The following is a 21331-nucleotide window of genomic DNA, read 5'->3' as shown; positions in this document are numbered from 1 at the left end:
TCCAAGAGGAGAGAGAGCTTACGAGGCCTCTTGAAGAGACCCCCAAAAGAAGACTCTCTCCCACACGAGAGGAGGAATCTAAAGATCAAGAAAGCAATGAGTCCCTACATTCCTCTGAAGATGTGGCTCCACGAAGAAGGAGGACTAAACGATCGCCAACTCCTCCCAAAAAGAAACGGTTAACCCATAGTCCTTCTCCTCGTCACTCCAAAAGGGAAGAGAGGAAACCAAGGAAGAAAAGGGCAAGAAAGAGGTCACCCTCTTCTCCTTCTTCTTCACCTTCTTCCTCTACCGATGAAAGCTATGGCTATTCTCCTAGAGAATATAAGAGGGGAGGACATTGCAAATCTTACCCTGCATGGCGAAGGTCACAAAAGCTCAAGAAGTTCAAAGAGGGAGGAAAGAGTACCTCATTTCTCACCTATGATGGCACCTTTGGTGCTACCGACAAAGTATTGGTCTTCATCCAACAATTTGATGCGGCCTTTGGAGACGAGGGCTTCACGGAGTCCTGCAAGCTACGCCATGTAGCTATGCACTTCCAAAAATTGGCTCGTCAATGGTGGGATAGCCTTCGAGGCAATGGCGAAGCCCCAAAAACATGGAAAACTCTACGAGTTTCCATCATGAAGCAATTCCTTGCAAGGGATGCAAAGACAAAGTGTTGACAGAATGGCGGAGTTTAAGGCTTCTCTCTCATGAGTCTATCCACAAATATGTGGACAAGTTTTGGGATTTACATCTCAAGGCTACTGTCTTTCAAAAGATAGACTTTGCTGAGCAAAAACATCAATTTTGTGCGGGAGATGGCCGAGTATGTCAACTCTCAACGGCCCAAGAAGAGTTAAACTTGTCTAACTTTCTAAAAGGATTCCAAGATGTGTTCATTGATGATATCCCTATGGACTTACCTCCAAAACGAGGGGATGATGACCATCGAGTTGAGCTCCTACCAGGAAGCTCACCGCCTAACAAACCTCCCTATTGAGTTTCACTAGCTCAACAAGAGGAGATCACGAGGCAAGTACAAGAATTGGTAGACAAAGGAATGGTGAGGCCTAGCTCCTCTCCCTTTTGCTCTTCAGTCCTTTTATTTTTTCTTCACGGGTCCTCTCTTAAAAATAGCTAAAGGAATTCTTACAGCAAAGATTTGTTGTCATTAAATATAATATGTAACCAACCCAAATGATTTTCTCATATTAAACTGATCATTTAATGTGGGATAATAAACGGGAACCAGGGCTAGAATATAGACATGTGCTTACGTATCTATCTCAACACGGGGCCAATGGTAAAGCGGCCCAAATGAAAGATGGTATGTTAAAGAGAAAGGTTAACTAATGGAGCTCAAAGAACTTAGGGTTAGCTTCATTAAAGACCTCCAATGGTTAGTGTTAAAAGTCCTTTGACCTTAAGCAAGCTAGGGCTGAGCTTGAGGTGGAAACCCGACCTAAACTTGTCTTTGACCTTAAGCAAGCTAGGGTTGTGCTTGAGGTGGGAACCCGACCTAAACTTGCCTTTGACCTTAGGCAAGCTAAGACTGAGCTTGAGGTGGGAACTCCACCTAAGGTGCTTGTCATGCTTGATGACTAAGGTACTTAAGGTACTTGTCATACTTAATGAGGAAGTTGCTTAAGAAGCCTCCTATGCATGGGGGGTAAGATGCTTGAGTCAAAAAGAGACACTACACACTTAATGAGGAAGTTGCTTGAGAAGCTTCATATGCATAAAAGTCCCAAAGTTAAGGGAATCTTTGACCTAACCTTCCAATCACCCAAGGGGCACTCCTTTTCTAAAAGAGTACATGGGACACATGTCAAAGTCTCACTAAGCTTAACCACATGGGGTGCTTGAATGCTATTGGTTGGGCTAAAGAGGGGTCCAATGAGCTTCTACTTCCATCCAACAAATATCTAGATATTTGAAGCTCTCTCTCTCTAAGGGGTAAGGAGGAAACTTGTCAAAAGACTACCCATGTACTTGACTGCATGCTGCATGTGATTGGCTAGGGGGAGAGGGGTCCAATGAGATTGAAGAATGTGGAAAAGCTACGGGGAACTGGCTCCATAGAATTCGGTCCTCAACTATTGTCATGTTCTCTAAACTCTCTCTCTTCCAAAAGTATTGTTCATGCCAAGTTAACTAAGTACCATGTTTATGCTGCTACCATCAATTAAGTTCACCCACTATGCTCACAAAGTAATCTCTAAAATATGGTTCACCTAATTTCCTAATTCCGCTACTCTCAAAGTTTATAGGCCATTTACATTACATTGGTATTAGAGCATTTGGTTTCTCTTTTCTTGCTTAAGAAGAGAGGTCCTTAAGTAGTGTTAGAAAATATGACATAGCTAAGTATCTAATTGAGTAGATTACTTAATGGAGAGAGATAATCTTCACACACAAGAGATTATAAAGTAGAGAGAGAGAGAGAGAGAGAGTGCACACGATATACGTGGTTCACCCAATGTGGACTATGTCCACAGAAAAGCAGCCACTCAATGGCTTTAGTACTTCAAAACAAGAAGTAGGTTGCAAAGGGATTATACCCTTTTGGAGCTCCCGCGTTGCTTCACTCTCACCACCTCACACCCACCTTGTTGCATTAACTTCACACTATGAAATGTGTGTAGAAATGACCTCCTTTTATAGGCCAAAAGGGCTGCCCTCTCTCATGAGAGGCAGCCATGTGTAGCCTCCCTGTGTAAATAAGTTCAAATCAGACCCTCCAATCCGCCCATGTGTGGCCGTCCTTGAGAAGACAAGTCCGCTTTTGAATTCGGCCAACGTTCATCGGCCATTGACTTGCAACCACCGGCCAACCGGCCAACCGGCTGGTCATTTTTTGACCACTTTCCAGCCGTCGTCCGGCCATAATATTCCAACGAAAAAGAATATTCCAGCGAAGCCAGTCTCTAGCTTAGACTCGAAATTGGGCGTTAAAATTTTGGTTTTGGCAGTGATTTTATTTTCCGACGAGTTATTTTTCTTCATGCACGATGGATTCTCCTCATAATGGGGGCCTTACAAATGTGCATTTTTAAGACAGAAAATTACAAGGGGTAAATCAGGCTCCATACTTAACAATCTCCCACTTGAAGACTGATCTCCAAACCAAACCTGTGATTGCTTTCCATCCTGGCTTCTTATCCTTGAATGCCGATTGAAGATGAGAAAAAGCTCAACTTCTTCTTGTTGAACACCTTTGTAAACATGTTTGCAGGATTTTCACTTGTATGCGCCTTTTTCCTAGCTTTAGCTGTCCCTCTTCCAAAAGAGTGCATATGAAGTGATATCTCACCTCAATGTGCTTTGTCCTTGAATGAAAGACTGAGTTCTTTGCAAGATGGATAGCGTTGTTGGCTATCATTGTACAAAACACAACTGTCTTGTTTGATTCCAAGCTCTTCTAAGAATCTGTGAACCCTTATAATTTCTTTGCTTGCCTCCGCCATTGCTACATACTCTGCTTCCGTGATAGAAAGTGAGACCACTTTCTCTAGCTTTGAAGCCCAGCTTACTGATGTGCCTCCAACCGTGAAAACATAGCCAGTAGTGCTCCTTCGAGTATCTTTGTCACTGCCATATCTACATCAACATACCCTTCTAGAAAAATATCAGTTCCTCCAAAATACAAAGCATTTTTTGTTGTCCATTTTAGATACCTAAGTATCCACTTCACAGCTTGCCAGTGCTCTTTACCTGGGTTGTCCATGAACCTACTCACAACTCCCACTGCATGTGCAATGTTTGGCCTTGTCCAGACCATAGCATACATAAGAGAACCTAACGCTACAACATATGGAACTTTAGACATATAGGCTATCTCCTCTTGTGTCTTTGGACACATATCCTTGGTTAGTTTAAAGTGACCAGCCAAAGGTGTAGAAACCGTTTTTGCATTTTGCATTGCAAACCTTTCTAGTACCTTCTTGATGTAATCCTCTTGAGATAGCTTTATTTTCTTCTTTGTCCTTTCCCTTGATATCTTCATACCAAGTATCCTCTTTGCAGCACCTAAATTTTCATTAAAAAATATTTAGACAGCTCCTCTTTTTAGGTCTTTGATGTCCTGCATGTTAGCACTTGCAATCAACATGTCATCAACATACAACAATAGGATGATGAACTTCCCATCTCCCAAATTCTTCGTGTAGACGCAATGATTTGAGTTGCATCTTCTGAATCCATGATGTAACATCAATCGATCGAACTTCAAGTACCATTGTTTTGATGCTTGCTTTAAACCATACAAGCTTTTCTTTAATCTGCAAACCATTTTCTCCTTACCATCTACTTCTTACCCCTTTGGTTGAAGCATGTAAATTTCATCCTCCAAGTCACTGTGAGGGAATTCCATATTTACATCCATTTGCTCAAGATTTAGATCATGAGCAGCCACAAGGCTTAAGACAAGCCTAATTGAGTTCATTTTTACAACATGAGAAAATATTTCATTGAAGTCAATACCTTTCTTTTGAGAAAACTCTTTTACCACAAGCCTAGACTTGTACCTTTTTTTCCCACCTTCTTCTTCCTTCAGCTTGTACATCTATTTGTTTGAAGTGCCCGCTTATCTTTAGGCAACTCAACCAACTCCCATGTTTGGTTGCGATGTAGTGAGTCCATGTCCACTTGCATGCTCTTTGTCCATTCTTCTTTGGATTCGTGTTGCATAGCTTCTTTGTATGATTCCGGCTCTCCAAAATCTGAGATAAAGAGATGGTTGAAGGAAGGAACAAACCTTTCTAGAGGTCTACTTGCTCTTGTAGATCTTTGGGGAATAGGTTGAGGCTCCTCATTTGGTTGACATTGTTGCACATTGTCACCGTTTGCAGTGAGTCTTCACCGTCCTCAAGCTCCATGTACTCATTACCTGTTTCTTTTGTTTGTTTTCTTTCCAAGTAATCTTTGTACATATTTTGTTCGTTAAAAACTACATCCCTACTTCTAAAGATTTTACCATCTTCAGGGTTCCATAGGCGATACCCAAAGTCACCTTCTCCATAGCCGATGAAGAAACACTTTTTGGACTTTGCATCTAGCTTTGACCTTAGACTTCTATCTATGTACATGAAAGCCTCACACCCAAACACTTTGAGAAATGAATAGTTCATCGGTTTACCTATCCACGTCTCCTCTGGAACTCCCCATTCAATGCCGTTGAGTGTGATCGGTTGATTAAGTACACAAACGTACTTACTGCTTCCGTCCAAAGCTCAAGCGATAGGCCTGCATGTAGCTGCATGCTTCGTGCTGCTCCATGATTTTCTTGTTCAGCCTTTTCAAAATCCCATTTTGTTGAGGTGTTCTTGGGGTTTGCCTCGCAATGCCATTGCTAGCACAAAAGCTTTCAAAAGCTTGGCTGCAATATTCGCCTCCATTGTCAAATCTGAGGCGTTTAACCTTGGTACCTGTTTCATTCTCCTCAAAGTCTTTCCACCTTTGAAATATGGAAAATACATCGGAATTATTCTTCATGACATAAACCCATGTTTTTCTAGTCACACCGTCTATGAATGTTACATAGTACAATGAGCCACCAAGTGATGGTGTACTTGCAGGATCCCAAACATCAAAATGAACCAACTTAAGTTTTTTATTTTTTCTTTCATTTTCTGATTTTTGAAATTTTACCCTCTTTTGTTTACATAAACACAATCTTCACAGAACTCTAAGTCCACTTCTTTCAAACATGGCAGAAGCTTCTTTGTTTGAAGGATTTGCATTCCTTTGGCACTCATATGCCCAAGCCGGTAGTGCCACACCGCACTGTCAACTTGTGTAGTTGCTGCATAAGCTGAAGGTTGCGTGCTGATAGTACACAAGTAAAGTGTACCGACCTTTTCTCCCTTGGTAACCACCAAATATCCCTTTGAGATCTTCCACCGTTTTTTTTCGAATGCAATGTTGTGACCTTCATCATCCAATTGTCCTATAGAGATCAAATTTTTCCGAAGAGAAGGAACATGCCTAACATCTTTAAACTTCCATTTATTTCCGTTAGCAGTTTTGACAGAAACTGTACCTTTTTCGACAATCTCACAAGCTTCATCATCTCCCAGTATACATACCCAAAATTACCTTTGGTGTAATCTTGGAAATGTTGCTTGTGTGGTGTCGCATGGAATGAAGCCCCGGAATCTACTATCCAAGAATTAGACACATTGTCTAATGAGAGAATTAGAGCATCTTGCTCTACTTTACCTGCCACATTGGCCTTCGATGTTGGTTTGTTGTATTAACACTAGGTTGGTAACCTAACAGGACATAAAAGTGTCCTTTCAGGGTTTTGGAAAAAACCTCCAAAACCATAGTAGATCCACTCATTTTGTAAAATCCTTTCATGAGGTTATAGTTCAAGGCCTACTACACATGGAAAAAATAAGAAACTTGTAAAATTTCTCATCTTTTGGTCACACCAAGCCTCCAAAGTTGATGGAACAGTGCATTTTCATCAAAACAGTCATTTCTTACATTTTGTTGCATAAAAATAAGATTAGAGATTTTTGTAGGACTTGATATAAATTCCCTAGTTAACTTCAATGGGTTGGTGACCAGAACATATGATTTCTTCTCACTCACTATTTTTTGTTTTGCCAAAATAAATAGGTACAAAAAAGTTGAATTTTTACCATTCTACAAACCTATCATCAAACTTTCTATAGCCACGCTCAATACAAATAATATATGCATGTTTTCTTAGTTCCCTATTGTCCTTTATGTTCATAAGGAGCCATGGATCATGTCAAAATAATAATACATCTCTTACCAAGGGGAATCTTGGGGACAAAGATGAAGTGCTAAATACAGCAAACATGAAAAAACTGGGTTCAACATTATGAGTTGTAGAATCCCATAGAAACTATTCAATATCTAGCCAAATTTGATCCTTATGACTAGATATGGCTACTACCTACAAAATGCATGTAGTTGTCACAAGAAACTAACAATATTGAAAAAGCTATACTTGATATACTAGAATGTTTCGTTTCTTCTATAATTGAAAAAATCAACCATCATTGTGTACTATGCAAAATAGGGTATTAGGTGCCCCAAAACTCAAGGAATATTAGATTTATGTTACAATATGCGGCATAGAGAATAAAAAATGCATTTGGATATCATGAAATCCACGAAAAAAATCATAGAAGAGCTAAAATTGGCTAAAAAACAGGATTTGACAATTTTTGTAATTTGGTCATAACTTACAACTTTCATATTTATTTCTCTCTAGAAGCATTAGGATATGTTGAGGACTACTAAAGATAGTTCTCTAGCATTATAGACCTCACAAACATGAATTCTAGAGTGGTATAGTTGCAAAAAGTTAAAAAAAGGAAAAAACAGGACCCGTTTTTTAACACAGTTTAGGTTGTGAAATGTTGTGCAAGGACAAGGTTCAAGATGGAATTGATATTCCAAAAAAATGTCGAGTTTTTTTCAGCTCATGAGACAACTTTCTAGATAGATAGCACCTCAAAATCCATTTTGAAACTCTTGACATAATTCAAGTAAAATGGTCACTTAACAGGACATAAAAGTGTCCCAGGACATAAAAGTGTCCCATTACCAACTTAGTGTTAAGACTCAGTCTCCTTCTTCTTCTTAGACCAACAATCCTTCTTGACGTGGCCCTTCTTGCCGCAGTTCCAACATTCAAGAACTGACTTTGTGCGTGACTCGCTCCGTCTTGAGCGATCACGACCCTTTTGGTTTTTGAACCTCTCCTTAGGCCTTCCTCTTGTTTCCACTGACAGTGCAACACTTGATGATTCTCGTGTGCTTCTCCTTTGTATATCCTCGCTTAGGAGAACACCCACAACATCATCAAACTTAAGAGTATTTGTGCCAGAAATAGAATTACTTACATCCATCACAAGGCTGTTCCAACTATCCGGTAGAGATGATAATATAAGGAGAGCTCGCACTTCATCATCAAAATTGATTTTCACCGATCGAAGTTGACTTATGTTTGTATTAAAGTCATTTATGTTTTTTGCAACTGAACCATTCTCTGCCATCTTTAGATTGAACAAGCGCTTCATAAGAAATACCTTATTGGATGTCGATGGTTTCTCGTAGAATCAAGTGACTTCATCAAGTCCTCCGTGGTCTTCATCTTCGAAACATTAAAGGCCACCGTTGATGCCAAGCTTAACCGGATTGTTCCCAGTGCCTTTCGATCAAGGACAATCCTTTCGATCAAGGACAATCCATGCTTCATCTGCCATTGTTGCGGGATTCTTCGCAAGACCGTCTAGTGGCAAATAGAGGTCCTTCTGGTAGAGATAGCCTTCAATCTGCATCTTCGAATGTTGGTAGAGTTTGCCATTGAACTTCTCAATCTTGAGCTTCCCTTCCTCCACATAGTCGACAGTTTAGCAAGCAAGCACACTTTATCCCTGTCAAGAAGACTTTCAAGGCACACCAAATGGTAACTCTCTTCATATCACAGATTTTCAAACACAATGGATTGCCAACATCCATCGTGAGATCCTAGAATGACCAGTAATTTTGGGAAGGTCTCTTCGAAAATCTAGGTACAAGATTGAATTTCTCTTCAGCCTATACGGATGGCCAAAGTGAGATAGCCAATCTTACGATTCTTGATCTACTAAAGACTATGCTACAGAAGTAGATCAATGCTCACGATGGGAAAAGTACTTACCTCTTGTAGAGTATGCGTTTAATAATACTATCCATACTTCTATGGGAAAAGCATCTTTTGAAATCATGGAGGGAAGACCTAAAAGTCCCTTGCTACTTAAAGTACATGGGAAGATCTTCGCTACGCCGATGAGTATAGCTGTGACCTGCAGGCATCTTTTCAAAAGATTAAGGAGGCTATATCCATCTCCCAACTAAGGCCTTAACGTTCAAAGAAAATGATTGAGTCTTACTTAAGTTTCCTAAGGCCTTAGCGTTCAAAGAAAATGATTGAGTCTTACTTAAGTTTGCCCGTCGATTGAGGCAAACGACGGGCAAAAATCCTACGAGCCATCAAAAGTATTATGCTAAACTAGCAAAAAGATACTATGGTCCTTTTCAAATTTTGAAGCCAATCAATGAGGTGTCTTATCAGCTCAAGTTGCCTAACTATTGGCTCATACACAATGCTTTTCATGTGAGCCTACTCAAGCCCTACAAATAAGAGCCTCCAAATGAACCAATTATGGAAGACCCTCCGAAAATCGAAGATCAAGAAGAGGTACTACAACCCGAAGCTATCCTTCGGCATGAAGACAAGGTACTACGACATGGTAAGATTATCCAACGGTATCTCACTAAGTTGAAAAATTATCCTTTTGAAGATGCTAGATGGATGCAAGGAATCCAACTTAAGGATAGTATGAACCTTGTCAACGCTTACAATGCTACCTTAGAGTAACCAAATGTACATGTTTCTTCTAATGATCAATGTTTTGTCTTATAAGACTAATTCTCTCTTTATTGTACACAAATTTAAGTAATATGCATACTAAGAATCATGTTTGGGATGACGACGTCTCTCAAACACCATGTAGAATTTGTCACTCTACTTGGGAAGATAAAATGGACTAAAGAGTAGACACAATTGCGGCAGCTATATCTCCCAAGAACCAAATGGATTAGTCATCCATCTTGGAATGATGTCGTAGGTAAAAAGGGATCCTCTACCCGCTAAAACAAATTGACTAATGACTATGACTTTATCTCTTTTACCTCATAGTCGAGGACAACTATGATTTCAAGAGAGAGGGAATGTCATTAAATATCTAATATCTAACCAACCCAAATGATTTTCTCATATTAAACTAATCATTTAATGTGGGATAATAAACGGGAACAAGGGTTAGAATATAGACATGTGCTTACGGATCTATCTCAGCAAGGGGCCAATGGTAAAGGGGCCCAAATGAGAGATGGTATGTCAAAGAGCAAAGTTAACTAATGGAGCTTAAAAGACCTTAGGGTTAGCTTCATTAAATACCTCCAATGGTTAGTGTTAAAAGTCCTTTGACCTTAAGCAAGCTAGGGCTGATGGGAACCCGACCTAAACTTGTCATTGACCTTAAGCAAGCTAGGGCTATGCTTGAGGTGGGAACCCGACCTAAACTTTCCTTTTACGTTAGGCAAGCTAGGGTTGAGCTTGAGGTGGGAACTTCACCTAAGGTGCTTGTCATGCTTGATGACTAAGATACTTAAGGTACTTGTCATACATAATGAGGAAGTTGCTTGAGAAACTTCCTATGCATGGGGAGTGAGATGCTTGAGTCAAAAAGAGACCCTACACACTTAATGAGGAAGTTGCTTGAGAAGCTTCCTATGCATGGGGGGTAAGATGTTTGAATCAAAAAGAGACCCTACACACTTAATGAGGAAGTTGCTTGAGAAGCTTCCTATGCATAAAAGTCCCAAAGTTAGGGGAATCTATGACCTAACCTTCCACTTACCCAAGGGGTACCCGTTTTCTAAGGCACATGGAACACATGTCAGACTCTCACTAAGCTTAACCACATGGGGTGCTTGAATGCTATTGGTTGGGCTAAAGAGGGGTCCAATGAGCTTCTAATTCTATCCAACAAATATCTAGATATTTTCAAGCTCTCTCTCTCTGTCTAAAAGGTAAGGAGGACACTTGTCAAAAGACTACCCATGTACTTGACTGCATGCTGCATGTGATTGGCTAGGGAGAGAGGGGTCCAATGAGATTAAAGCATGTGGAAAAGCTACCACTTGCCCAAAGCAAGGAGGGGGGGGGGGTGCTAGGGGGATATACTCCACACACACACACACTCATTTGGAGGGGCATTCTCACTTGGTGAAAGTTGAGGAACACCACCTCCTTCTCCAAGCTTGTGAGAAGTGAGAGCCTACATCAACACTCTTGGCTATGGAATGCAAATCCAACCAAGAGACATGCTTCAATGCTTAAGCTTGCCATCTTCTCCATCTCCATTACTATGCTATTATGTATGCTAGCAAGAAGAGTAATGATAAGTGAGGAACTATTTCTTTCTCCTATGGAATGTTTTTTCTTCCTCTTCCCTACCCTCATTCCCCGCTAGCTCTCTCCACCGTCGAAGGTGTTTGAGGCCTTGGGACTGAGGCTTGGGATAGTTAATGCTTTATACAAGTTTATGTTATGCTTGTGATGCATGAAGCTTTCCATCTTCATTGCATCATGTAGGTCACAAGGAACACAAAGATTGTATTGTACCAAGTGTCTCTTGATGGGAGAAACTATAATACAAATGCCTATTGGAGGGGGGACCGACTCCATATGAATCCGGTCCTCAACTATTGTCATGTTCTCTAAATTCTCTCTCTTACAAAAGTATTGTTCATGCTAAGTGAACTAAGTACCATGTTTATGTTGCTACCATCAAGTAAGTTCACCCGCTATGCTCACAAAGTAATCTCTAAAAAATGCTGCACCTAATTTCCTAGTTCTGCTACTCTCAAAGTTCATAGGCCATTTACATTACATTCGCTCCCTTGGTAGTGGGCCAAATGGGAAATTTTTGTGAGACCTAAGGAGAAAGATAGCATTGGGATCTTCAACCTTGAAGAGCATGCCAAGGCTCAATGTGCTAAATTTTTGGCTTTGTTAGCCAAACAAGACCATGCATGGTCCATTATGATAAGAGACATGATTGACAAAGTCGAGCTCTCCCCTCAAGGGGACCCTTGGAAGGAGCTAGGGATTCACAACAAACTACTGGCACCTCGGTGGACAAAACTAAGGTTGGGAGGCATCACGAGCGAGCTTGTCCGTAATGTGTTAGCACGTGAGGGGCTCAATAAAAGGCTTCAACCTAGAGCTGCAGAGACCCTAGATATTTTCATAACTCCATAACACACTAGTCCACATGGCTATTGAAAGAGGGAAGTCTTCTGTATCCATTTGCAAATCTTACACATGGTGAGACATTCTTTGACCAGGTGCGCGAGATCTTCACTTGCCTCCAAAGCACCTTCCATGGGAAAATCTTCATCTCCTAGGGCCCCTCGTGGTCCCAAATATTATTGACTGTGTTTCCCCACCTCGATCATGGCCATTGCTTAGGCCAAGTTTATTAAAAGGGAGAACCAATCTTTTTTATGGATCAAGTTGAAGTAAATGTCCTTGATTTGTGGTTTAAAGATATTTTTGTGCACAGATTACCGCCAGGCTTTTCATTTAATTTCGGACTCGCAAGTAGACATCAGAACTTGATTCAGATCTCTGATGGCTATTTTAATTAAAAGGATTTCAGTTCCCTTGAGGAGAAATTGAGCCGTCAATTGGTTTGCTTCTTTTCACCTTATGGTGCTACCATTCCAAACTTGAGCTAGATGTCTCAAACCTTTGTTATTGATCTTCCTAGCAATCTCTCTCTATAATGGATCTACTTATTCACTTCCCTTCATGGAGGATTATTTTTTGCCAGAACAACTTAATCATGGGAGAGAAGTATATAAAGAACTAGGCTATTCTTACCTGCACACAAGTTGTCCGCTTGTGCTACTTCAAACAAGTATGGAGATCTAGGAACATACGCGTCTTTGAAAATGACCTCTCAACTATTGACTTCAACGAGATTATCCTAGAATGCAAGGAAGTGATTGTATCTTTTTGGAAAAGGAGTTGTGGTGAGTGGGTTTAAGCAGTACAAGCTACCACACTCCATTCTAGTTGACACCACGAAAAACGATAGTGGTACCGGCTCGCTCGAGGGAACTGCCCTGCATTGTATCTCTCTCTTAACTCTTTTATATTCGTAGCCAAAAAACTCCTTTGTAGTACTATTGATAGTTCAAGGCACGAATTGTGCTCGAACATTCTTCTTTAAACATCTCCAATCCCTATTGTGATTATGACCCAAAAAAAGACTCTTTGCTAAGGGTTACTCCTCTGATGTTAAAGATTATCTTCTCTCTCTCTCTCTCTCTCTCTCTCTCTCTACACACACACACACACGCATGCACACACATGGACTTGTGGCCACAACTGATTTTTGCATTTACATACCATAGGGCAAGACATAAGATAAATACGTGTCAATGTGCTTTTTCTTTTTACATGCTTCAGTTGGAAGTTTGGTGCCTTGTATTTGTCACATCGTAGCTTCATACATAACCAACTTGTGTATCTGTATATGCATATACACACATGCATGTATGCACACACACACACACACATGTATGTGTGTGTGTGTGTGAGAGAGAGAGAGAGAAAGAGGAGAAAATTTTTACTCCATGTACTATGTAATGGGAATGGCCTATGAACTTTGACAATAGTGGAATTAAGAGAATTAGAGTAAGCATTTTTTACTTTGAAGTGAAATGAACATAGTACTTAATTAACTTGGCATGAACAATACTTTTGCAAGAGAGAGAGAGAGAGAGAGAGAGAGAGAGAGAGAGAGAGAGAGAGTATTAGAGACATAACAATAGTTGAGGACCGGATTTACTTGGAGCCGGTCCCCCCTCCAAAAGACGTTTCTATTATAGATTCTCCCATCAAGAGAGACTTGGTACAATACAATCTTCGTGTTCATTGTGACCTTGGTGATGCTATGAAGATGGACAGCTTCATGCATCACGAGCATAACATAAACTTTACAAAAAGCATTAACTATCCCAAGCCTCAGTCCCAAAGCGCCTCAAACACCTTCGAAGGTGGAGAGAGCTAGCGGGGAAGAAGGTTAGGGAAGAGGAAGAAGAATCATCCATAGGAGAAAGAAATAGTTCCTCATTTATCATCACTCTTCTTGCTTAGCATAACCTAATAGTATAGTAATATAGCATAGTAATGAAGATGAAGAAGATGACAAGATTAAGCATTGAAACATGGCTCTTGGTTGGATTTGCATTCCATAGCCAAGAGTGTTGGGGTAGGATTTCCACTTCTCAACAAGCTTGGAGAAGGAGAGGGAGCTCTTGCACTTTGCACTCCACACCATAAGAGAATGTGTGTGTGTGTGTGTGGGAGAGTAAACCCCCCTCTCATGCTTGGTCCACACCTCTCTCTCTCTCTTTCTCTCTCTCTCTAGTAATATTTAATTATATCATTTGAGATATGTATCCTCTTTTTTTCTTTTTGAGAGAAAGAACTTAAGTATTTATTTTTATGCATCTAAATTCTCATTTCCCCCCTTTAAAACCTATCCAATAGAATTCAATCACATCATGAGGGCCACATATGGAGGATCATTTGAACATGTGTCTTTTATACTTATTAAATCATTTGGTTTGAATCGAATACTTCAAGCACTTAGTCAATTAAGCATGGAAACATTTTATGCCTCTTGAGAGTTTATCTTTGAATTGGACACTTCAAGAACTTTAGTAATTTAAGCATACAAATCACCTCAAGCTTTAGGGAAGGTTCCCACAACCACTTTAAGCATCTTAGCATCTCATGCTTAGGTAAGATTCCCACCTCAAGGTTAGCCATAGCTTGCTTAAGATCAAAAGACTTTTAACACTAACTTTTGGAGGTCTTTAATGAAGCTAACCGTAAGGTCTTTTAAGCTCCATTAGATGCACGTTGCTCTTTGATAGATTACCTCTTTTTGGACCCCTATTGAGATATAAACATCTCTCCTCTTGGTCCTTTGCTAAGGTAAATCTAAAAGCATTTATTGCACATTGCTCCTTGGTAGAGCATCTCCTTTTGGACCCCTATTGAGATACAACCATTTCTCCTTTTGGTCCCCTGTTGAGATATGTTTAGAAGCACATACCTATATCCTAACTCTTGTTCCCCTTTTATCTTTTCATATTAAATGATCAGTTTAATATGAGAAAACCATTCGATAAAGTTAAATATTATATTTTATAACATTACCTCTCTTTTGAAATCATAGTCGTCCTCGACTATGAGGTAGAGAAGATAAAGCCTAGTCATTAGTCCATGTTTCTTAGTGGGTAGAGGATCCTTTTTTACCCTACGACATCATTCCAGAATGGATGACTAATCTATTCGGTGCTCGGGAGACTTAGTTGCCGTAAGCATGTCTGCTCTTTAGTCCATATCATACTTCCAAAGTAGAGTGACAAGTTCTACTTTGTGTTTGGAAGACATCACCACCACAAACATGATCCTAAGCATGCATACTTCTTAAATTTTGTACATAATAAAAGAAACAGAATGAGTCTTATAAAACAAAAACTTTGTTCATTTAAAATGCATTTTCATTTGCTTACTCTAGTGTAACATTGTAAGCATTGACAAGGTTCATACTATCCTTAAGCTAGGTTCCTTGCATCCATCTAGCATCTTTAAAAAGATAATTCTTAAACTTAACAAGATATCATAGAATAATGTTACTGTTTTTTAGTACCTTGTCTTCGTGTCGAAGAATCGATTCGGACTGCAACACCTCTTCTTGATCTTTAATCTCTGACGGGGTCCTTTATTATATTGGTTCTTTTGATGGATCTCCTTTGTAAGGCTTGAGTAGGCTCACATGGTTAGCATTGTGAATGAGCCGATGGCTGGGAAACTTTAACTAATAAGCCATCTCATTGATTGGCTTAAGAATTTTAAAAGAAAGGACCATAGTATCTTTTTGCTAGTTTAACATAATACTCTTGGTGGCTCGTAGGATTCTTGCCCGTAGTATGCCTTAGATGCGCCTTGAGAAACTATAGCAAGACCCAATCATTTTCCTTAAAGGCTAAGACTCTTCTGTGCTTATTAGCAGCAGCCCTTTTTGCCTTTGCTTTGAGATGGATATAACCTCTTTAATCTTTGGAAAAGATTCTTATGAGTCTCGGTTATATTCATCAGCAGCAGCGAAGATTTTCCCATATACTTTAAGTAGTAAGGGACTTTTGGATCTTCCCTCTTTAACCTCGAAAGGTGCTTTCCCCATAGAAGTATGTACAATGTCATTGTACGCATACTCTATAAGAGGTAGGCACTTCTCTCATTAGGAACGTTGATCTACTTCCATGACATAGGATTTTAGTAGATTCAAGAATCGTTAGATTAGATATTTCACTTTGGTCATCCGTTTGTGGATGATAGGCCAAACGAGAAATTTTTCTACTTCCTAGATTCTCAAAGGGACCCTTCTAGAAATTATTGGTCATTCTAAGATCTTTGTATGATACTATGGATGTTGACAAACCACGATACTTGAAAACTTGAGATCTAAAGAGGGTTGTCATTTGATGTGCCTTAATAGTCTTTTTGACTGGCATAGAGTGTGTTTCTTACTAAGCCTGTCGACTGAAACAATCGGTCCTCAATTTTGAAAAGAGGTACAATCATAGACATGCTCAAAGTATCAAGGAAACCCTCACACATAGCTCTATTAAACATTAATGCAAAAAGATCAGCCAAAAGATACTTCGCATGTATAAAATGCTCAACTACCAAGCCATTATCATATCCTCTCCTAGTATTCATCACCTTCTTTACCATCTCCGCACGGATGGGCATGCCTCTGGTGGATCTGACAATAATTGCTAGTCTGGGGCCATGTAGAGAGAAGTAGCATACTCACTCCATATGTTTGTAGACGTAATAGTTGGTGTTTGGAAGTGCCGATAGAGCTCATATAAGAATGAGAGAGAGTGAGAAGAAGAAAAAGAAGATTGTTTTAACATCATAGAAAACTATCTTCTACTTGGCATGTATAAAATGCTCAACTACCAAGCCAATCATCATATCCTCTCCCAGTCTTCATCCTATTAATACCCTTCTTTACCATCTCCGCACTAATGGGCATGCCTCTGGTGGATCTGACAATAATTGCTGGTCCGCCATGTAGAGAGAAGTAGCATACTCACTCCATATGTTTGTAGATGTAATAACTGGTGTTTGGGAGTGCCGATAGAGCTCATATGAGAATGAGAGAGAGTGAGAAGAAGAAGAAGAAGAAAAGTGTTTTAACGTCATAGAAAACTATCAAATCGTCCCCCAATCTTCATCCTATTAATACCCTTCTTTACCATCTCCGCATTGATGGGCATGCCTCTAGTGGATCTGAAAATAATTGCAGGTCCGAGGCCATATAGAGAGAATGACCTATGAGACCAAACTGATACAAAAGTGGTGAATCTGTTACAATGTTTGGGTACCTTAGAGAGAGAGAGAGAGAGAGATGGATGAAATGAAATGTTATATTAAACATCTTCAGAAGGCCAAAATGACCTATGAGACCCGAGAAAGTTACATTTCTGAAGAATCTGATAAAATGTATTGAAAAAAAGAACTAAAACCACTAAAATAAAGGGGGGTGACTAGGAGATCTCTAGCAAAGAACAAGATACAATCTCATGAGGGATTAGGAGTGTAAAGAACGTATACACAACATTGTCATCGTCATCACTCCCACAATGTCTAGCATCAATAGCTATCAAATCTCCTCAATGTCCTCCATGGTAAGTACTTTGACTAGGCGTCCACTGTTATGTAGTAGAGTAGTCTTGATCTTCTGTTGTAGTCTCCGTCGATGTCATGATGCTTCTCGTAGTCCTGGGAGTTTGGATCTCCAAAGCTCAAGGGCTCAATCAATAAATCTACCTTCCTTGCGAGTGGACTCTGAAATTTGTTGTGGTGGCTGCTCCTTCGACAGTATGGCAACTAGGTTGAAGGAGTTAGGGATTTGTCTATGGGACTCTCTCTCTCTCTCTCTCTCTCTCTCTCTCTCTCTCTTCTGAGGGGATCAAGCGGAGAGAGAGAGAGAGAGAGAGAGAGAGAGAGAGAGAGAGAGAGAGATGCAATGTTATATTAACATTGAATCAGATCTCCCATGTTGTAACTTTTTGGTATCAGAGGTCATTTTGGCCTTTTGAAGACATTAATATAACATTACATGAAACCTCTCTCTCTCTCTCTCTCTCTCTCTCTCTCTCTCTCTCCCCGCTTGATCCCCTCAGAGAGAGAGAGAGAGAGAGAGAGAGAGAGAGAGAGAGAGAGAGAGAGAGAGATGCAATGTTATATTAACATATTCGAAAGGCCAAAATGACCTATTTATAACCGTATCAAATGTGATACAACAATATGAAATAAAGCATAAATGGTAATATCCTACATCCTAAAACAATTCCAGAGAGAGAGAGAGAGAGAGAGAGAGAGAGAGAGAGAGAGAGAGAGAGAGAGAGAGAGATGCAATGTTATATTAACATCTTCGAAAGGCCAAAATGACCTATTTATAACCGTATCAAATGTGATACAACAATATGAAATAAAGCATAAATGGTAATATCCTACATCCTAAAACAATTCGGGGGGGGGGGGGGGGGGGGGGGGGGGGGGGGGGGGGAGAGAGAGAGAGAGAGAGAGAGAGAGATAAAATGAAATGCAATGTTATATTAATGTCTTCAAAAGGCCAAAATGACCTCCGAGACCAAAAAGTTACAACATGGGAGATCTGATACAATGTCTGTAAAAAATAAAAGGTATCGAAAAAAAGGATACTATAAAAATCCTAACTGCTAATGTGAGCTAAGCAGGTAACTGGAACTGTATATGCGATAAGTAGGGGGGGGGGTGGATGTAGAGAGAGAGAGAGAATGATAGAGAGTCTTGACTCTTCAACACCATGCTGATATTTCATGTATTTGCTTTGCTGTCCACATCAAAATTTGAAGCAGATATGGCATTACTTCACATCAGACAAGAGCTCTATATACCAAGTATGCTTCCAAAAGTGTCCGCCATAACTTCTACATTTAAATATGTTCCCAAAGCCTGCATAACAAAATGAGAGCCAGTTAGAGCCCTATTCTGTGCTACTAGCGCATATTTTTCTCTGTGTCTTTGCAAAAATATTTCCTTCGATCATTTGTTAACAGGTCGGCATAATTACCATCTTTACGCTCAGCATCTTCTGCAGTCTGTAAGGCAAGACTGAAACGTACGTGGCATTCAACCTTCCAGTCCCCCACGCCCTCTTCATCAATCGCAGTAACCTCCCTCTCGATCCCCCTGCGCGATGGAATGGTGCCTGCACGGCAACATTACCCACGAGGGCCAGCTCGAAGTATTGCCGCCTCTACCCTCTATTCCAATCCATTCCAGCTATTTCTGTTGCAGCCCCATCTGCCTCTTGCCCTTCAGCTGTTCATGGAGACCCCATCTCAAGAGGTGCTCACACATTCCTCCAGCAGAAGACGTACGTGGCCATGGCTGGGATGCCCCCTCTAAGGGTGCACAGGGGTCCCAGCACATTGAACAAAAATCCTCGAATACCTACCATGCCTCTGGTCCCTTAAATGACCCAGGTACTCTGTTTCAAGCACATTATAAAATGCTTGATGGGGTCGGCGACATTGAAGGACATAACGACCTGCATGCTAACCCTGATAGCCCCATGCTTAAGAATCCAATAGGAGAAAATGTGTCTGATCAAGGCTTTGAGCAGGATGAAGGTATCCCCCATCCCAATCCTAACTACTTTAATCATGAAAGGGTAAACCAAGAAGAAGAACATGATGACAGATCTGAAGGATCTCTCACACATGGGAAAACAGGGATATTAAAGTCTCTCATGTGCAATACTTGCCGACTGTTGTTTTGTGATGATCCTAATGTTGCTTTGCAGATAGTTAGTCAAGGGGTCAATGGCTAATTAGAAATACACCCTTCTCACTGGTGTATTGGCTTTAATCCTAGAGGCCCGACTCCTCACCAATGTGGGCAAGATCACTAATGTGCAGATTCTTGGGAGAGGCTACTACCAGATAGAGTTAAGAGTCTCCAAAGATGACAGCCAAAGTGATCTCGATGAGCCCGCTCGGCATTAGGGCGGCTCGAGCTTACTTTAGACAATGGCACCACGGCTTGACCTGACTATAAATGTGGTAGAGGAGGAGGAAGATCTTTTGATCTTTGAGGCTAGTCTGCATCTGATCTGATGCTGTAAACCGGCCGGGTACAAGTGTCGAAATAATATTTTTATGAAGGCATGAAGACTCTTGGCTAGAGGATGTGGCTTGGAGGACTACACTGGCACCCTAGGCATGGGTGAGACATGAGATGCAGACTCGCTTATCTTGAGGGCATTCGGATGCAGACTAGCCTCAAAAATTGCTCGCCTGGTTGCTGTAGTAGCATCGGTCTTCTCTCATTGACCCCATGAGGATTGTTTCATGGAATATCCAGGGCCTTAGAGGTCCACAATTTGTGCGTCACGGGGTCACTTGAGACGGGAGCTCCAGAGATACCTTGTGGGTGGTCCTATTGCTATGCTTATGCTACAAGAGCATCATTTATGTGAGAGCCACATTTGGCGTTGTGGACAGATTCCGCAAGGTATATATGAGACATTTTGTTCAGCTTCCTTTTTGGGCATGGAGGCATTCAAGGAGGTGAATGTATGACTATTGCGGACTCATAGTAGCAGGCCATTGTGGGTAGAGGCATCATTGTGCCGGGCAGGGCCCAATGGGTCACCATGCAGGTTCAAGGTAGCCTTGTGGGGTTCTTGAACATTTATGTGCCCGAGTGAACGGACTAAGTTTTGGTCACATATTGTGGAGTCCTTGCCTTACGCAGAGCAGTGGTGCATTAGGAGGGGACTTCAACATTTGGAGGACCCTCCTATAGGATTGGAGGCAGCGATTCTACTGTTCACAGGCTGAGTTGGCTGCTTGGGAGCGCCTATGTATGACTATGCGGATTTCAGATGTATGGCAGCATGCAGGCTTTATATGTCACTCAGATAGCCTCTTTCTCTAGGTCTGACCGTAGAGTAGAAGGCGTGAATCTATCTAGGATATATCGTTTCTATGCGAGGGACCACCTTTGTAACATGGACGGCTCAGTATGCATATTGGCACAGACTACCTTTTCCGATCATGTGCAAGTGATTCTTACTCTTGTCAAGTAGACAGAGGAGTGGCAATGTTATGCTACGCATCCCAGAGAGGATTTTGTTGGATATTGAGCTTAGGGAGCAGGTTGTGGCACTATGGACTATGAGTTTGGACACTCAGGGGGACCCTTCTTCTAGAGCGGCCACTGGCCTTAGAGAGCTTAGCCAAATTTTTATCCAAGAGTTTGCAGCACGTTTGGCTTTGACCAAGGAGGAGGAAAGGCGCCTTGAATGGGGTATTGCCTCCCTGCAGTGGATGCAAGAGCACCACCCAGGCAGACCTTGGATGGAGGAGCAGATGCAGCACGTTGATGGGAGCTGATCACCATCGAGAAGCAACACCACGAGTTTGCCTTTCATCGTCACACATCATAATGGACTCAGGCGCGTGACATCGTTACTGGTGAGTTCTTTGAGATTGTGGGTCCTCGTCATGTGCACACCAGTGTTAGTTAGCTGAGGATGCCCGATGGGTCAGTTGCTATAGAGCTCGAGGATATGCGCGTAGTTGCTACTGACTTCTACCTTGA

At 41.0% G+C, this 21331-nt stretch overlaps 2 protein-coding genes across 5 annotated transcripts in view; one reads left to right on the top strand and one right to left on the bottom strand.

The window, feature by feature from the left end:
• Positions 1-18275: 18275 nt before the first annotated feature.
• LOC147461282 (uncharacterized) overlaps positions 18276-21331 on the bottom strand; it is a 157033-nt gene continuing 153977 nt past the window's right edge. For both annotated transcript variants that reach the window (XM_086508865.1, XM_086508864.1), the window contains exon 13: positions 18276-18676. In XM_086508865.1, the coding sequence (XP_086364991.1) occupies positions 18611-18676 (66 nt within the window). In that variant the 3' untranslated portion in view covers positions 18276-18610. The remainder of the gene's footprint in view (positions 18677-21331) is intronic.
• LOC147461281 (uncharacterized) overlaps positions 18692-21331 on the top strand; it is a 214562-nt gene continuing 211922 nt past the window's right edge. For all 3 annotated transcript variants that reach the window (XR_015187582.1, XR_015187581.1, XM_086508866.1), the window contains exon 1: positions 18692-19356. Coding sequence is in view for 1 of the 3 variants with exons in the window: in XM_086508866.1 (XP_086364992.1) it covers positions 18921-19356 (436 nt within the window). In the remaining 2 variants the exon portion in view is untranslated. The remainder of the gene's footprint in view (positions 19357-21331) is intronic.

The sequence above is a fragment of the Adiantum capillus-veneris genome, chromosome 3 (genome assembly GCF_014529385.1).
Source record: "Adiantum capillus-veneris isolate H3 chromosome 3, ASM1452938v2, whole genome shotgun sequence".
Taxonomy (NCBI): domain Eukaryota; kingdom Viridiplantae; phylum Streptophyta; class Polypodiopsida; order Polypodiales; family Pteridaceae; genus Adiantum; species Adiantum capillus-veneris.
The sequence above is the reverse complement of the archived record's forward strand: the minus strand, read 5'-3'. Positions and strand labels throughout refer to the sequence as shown.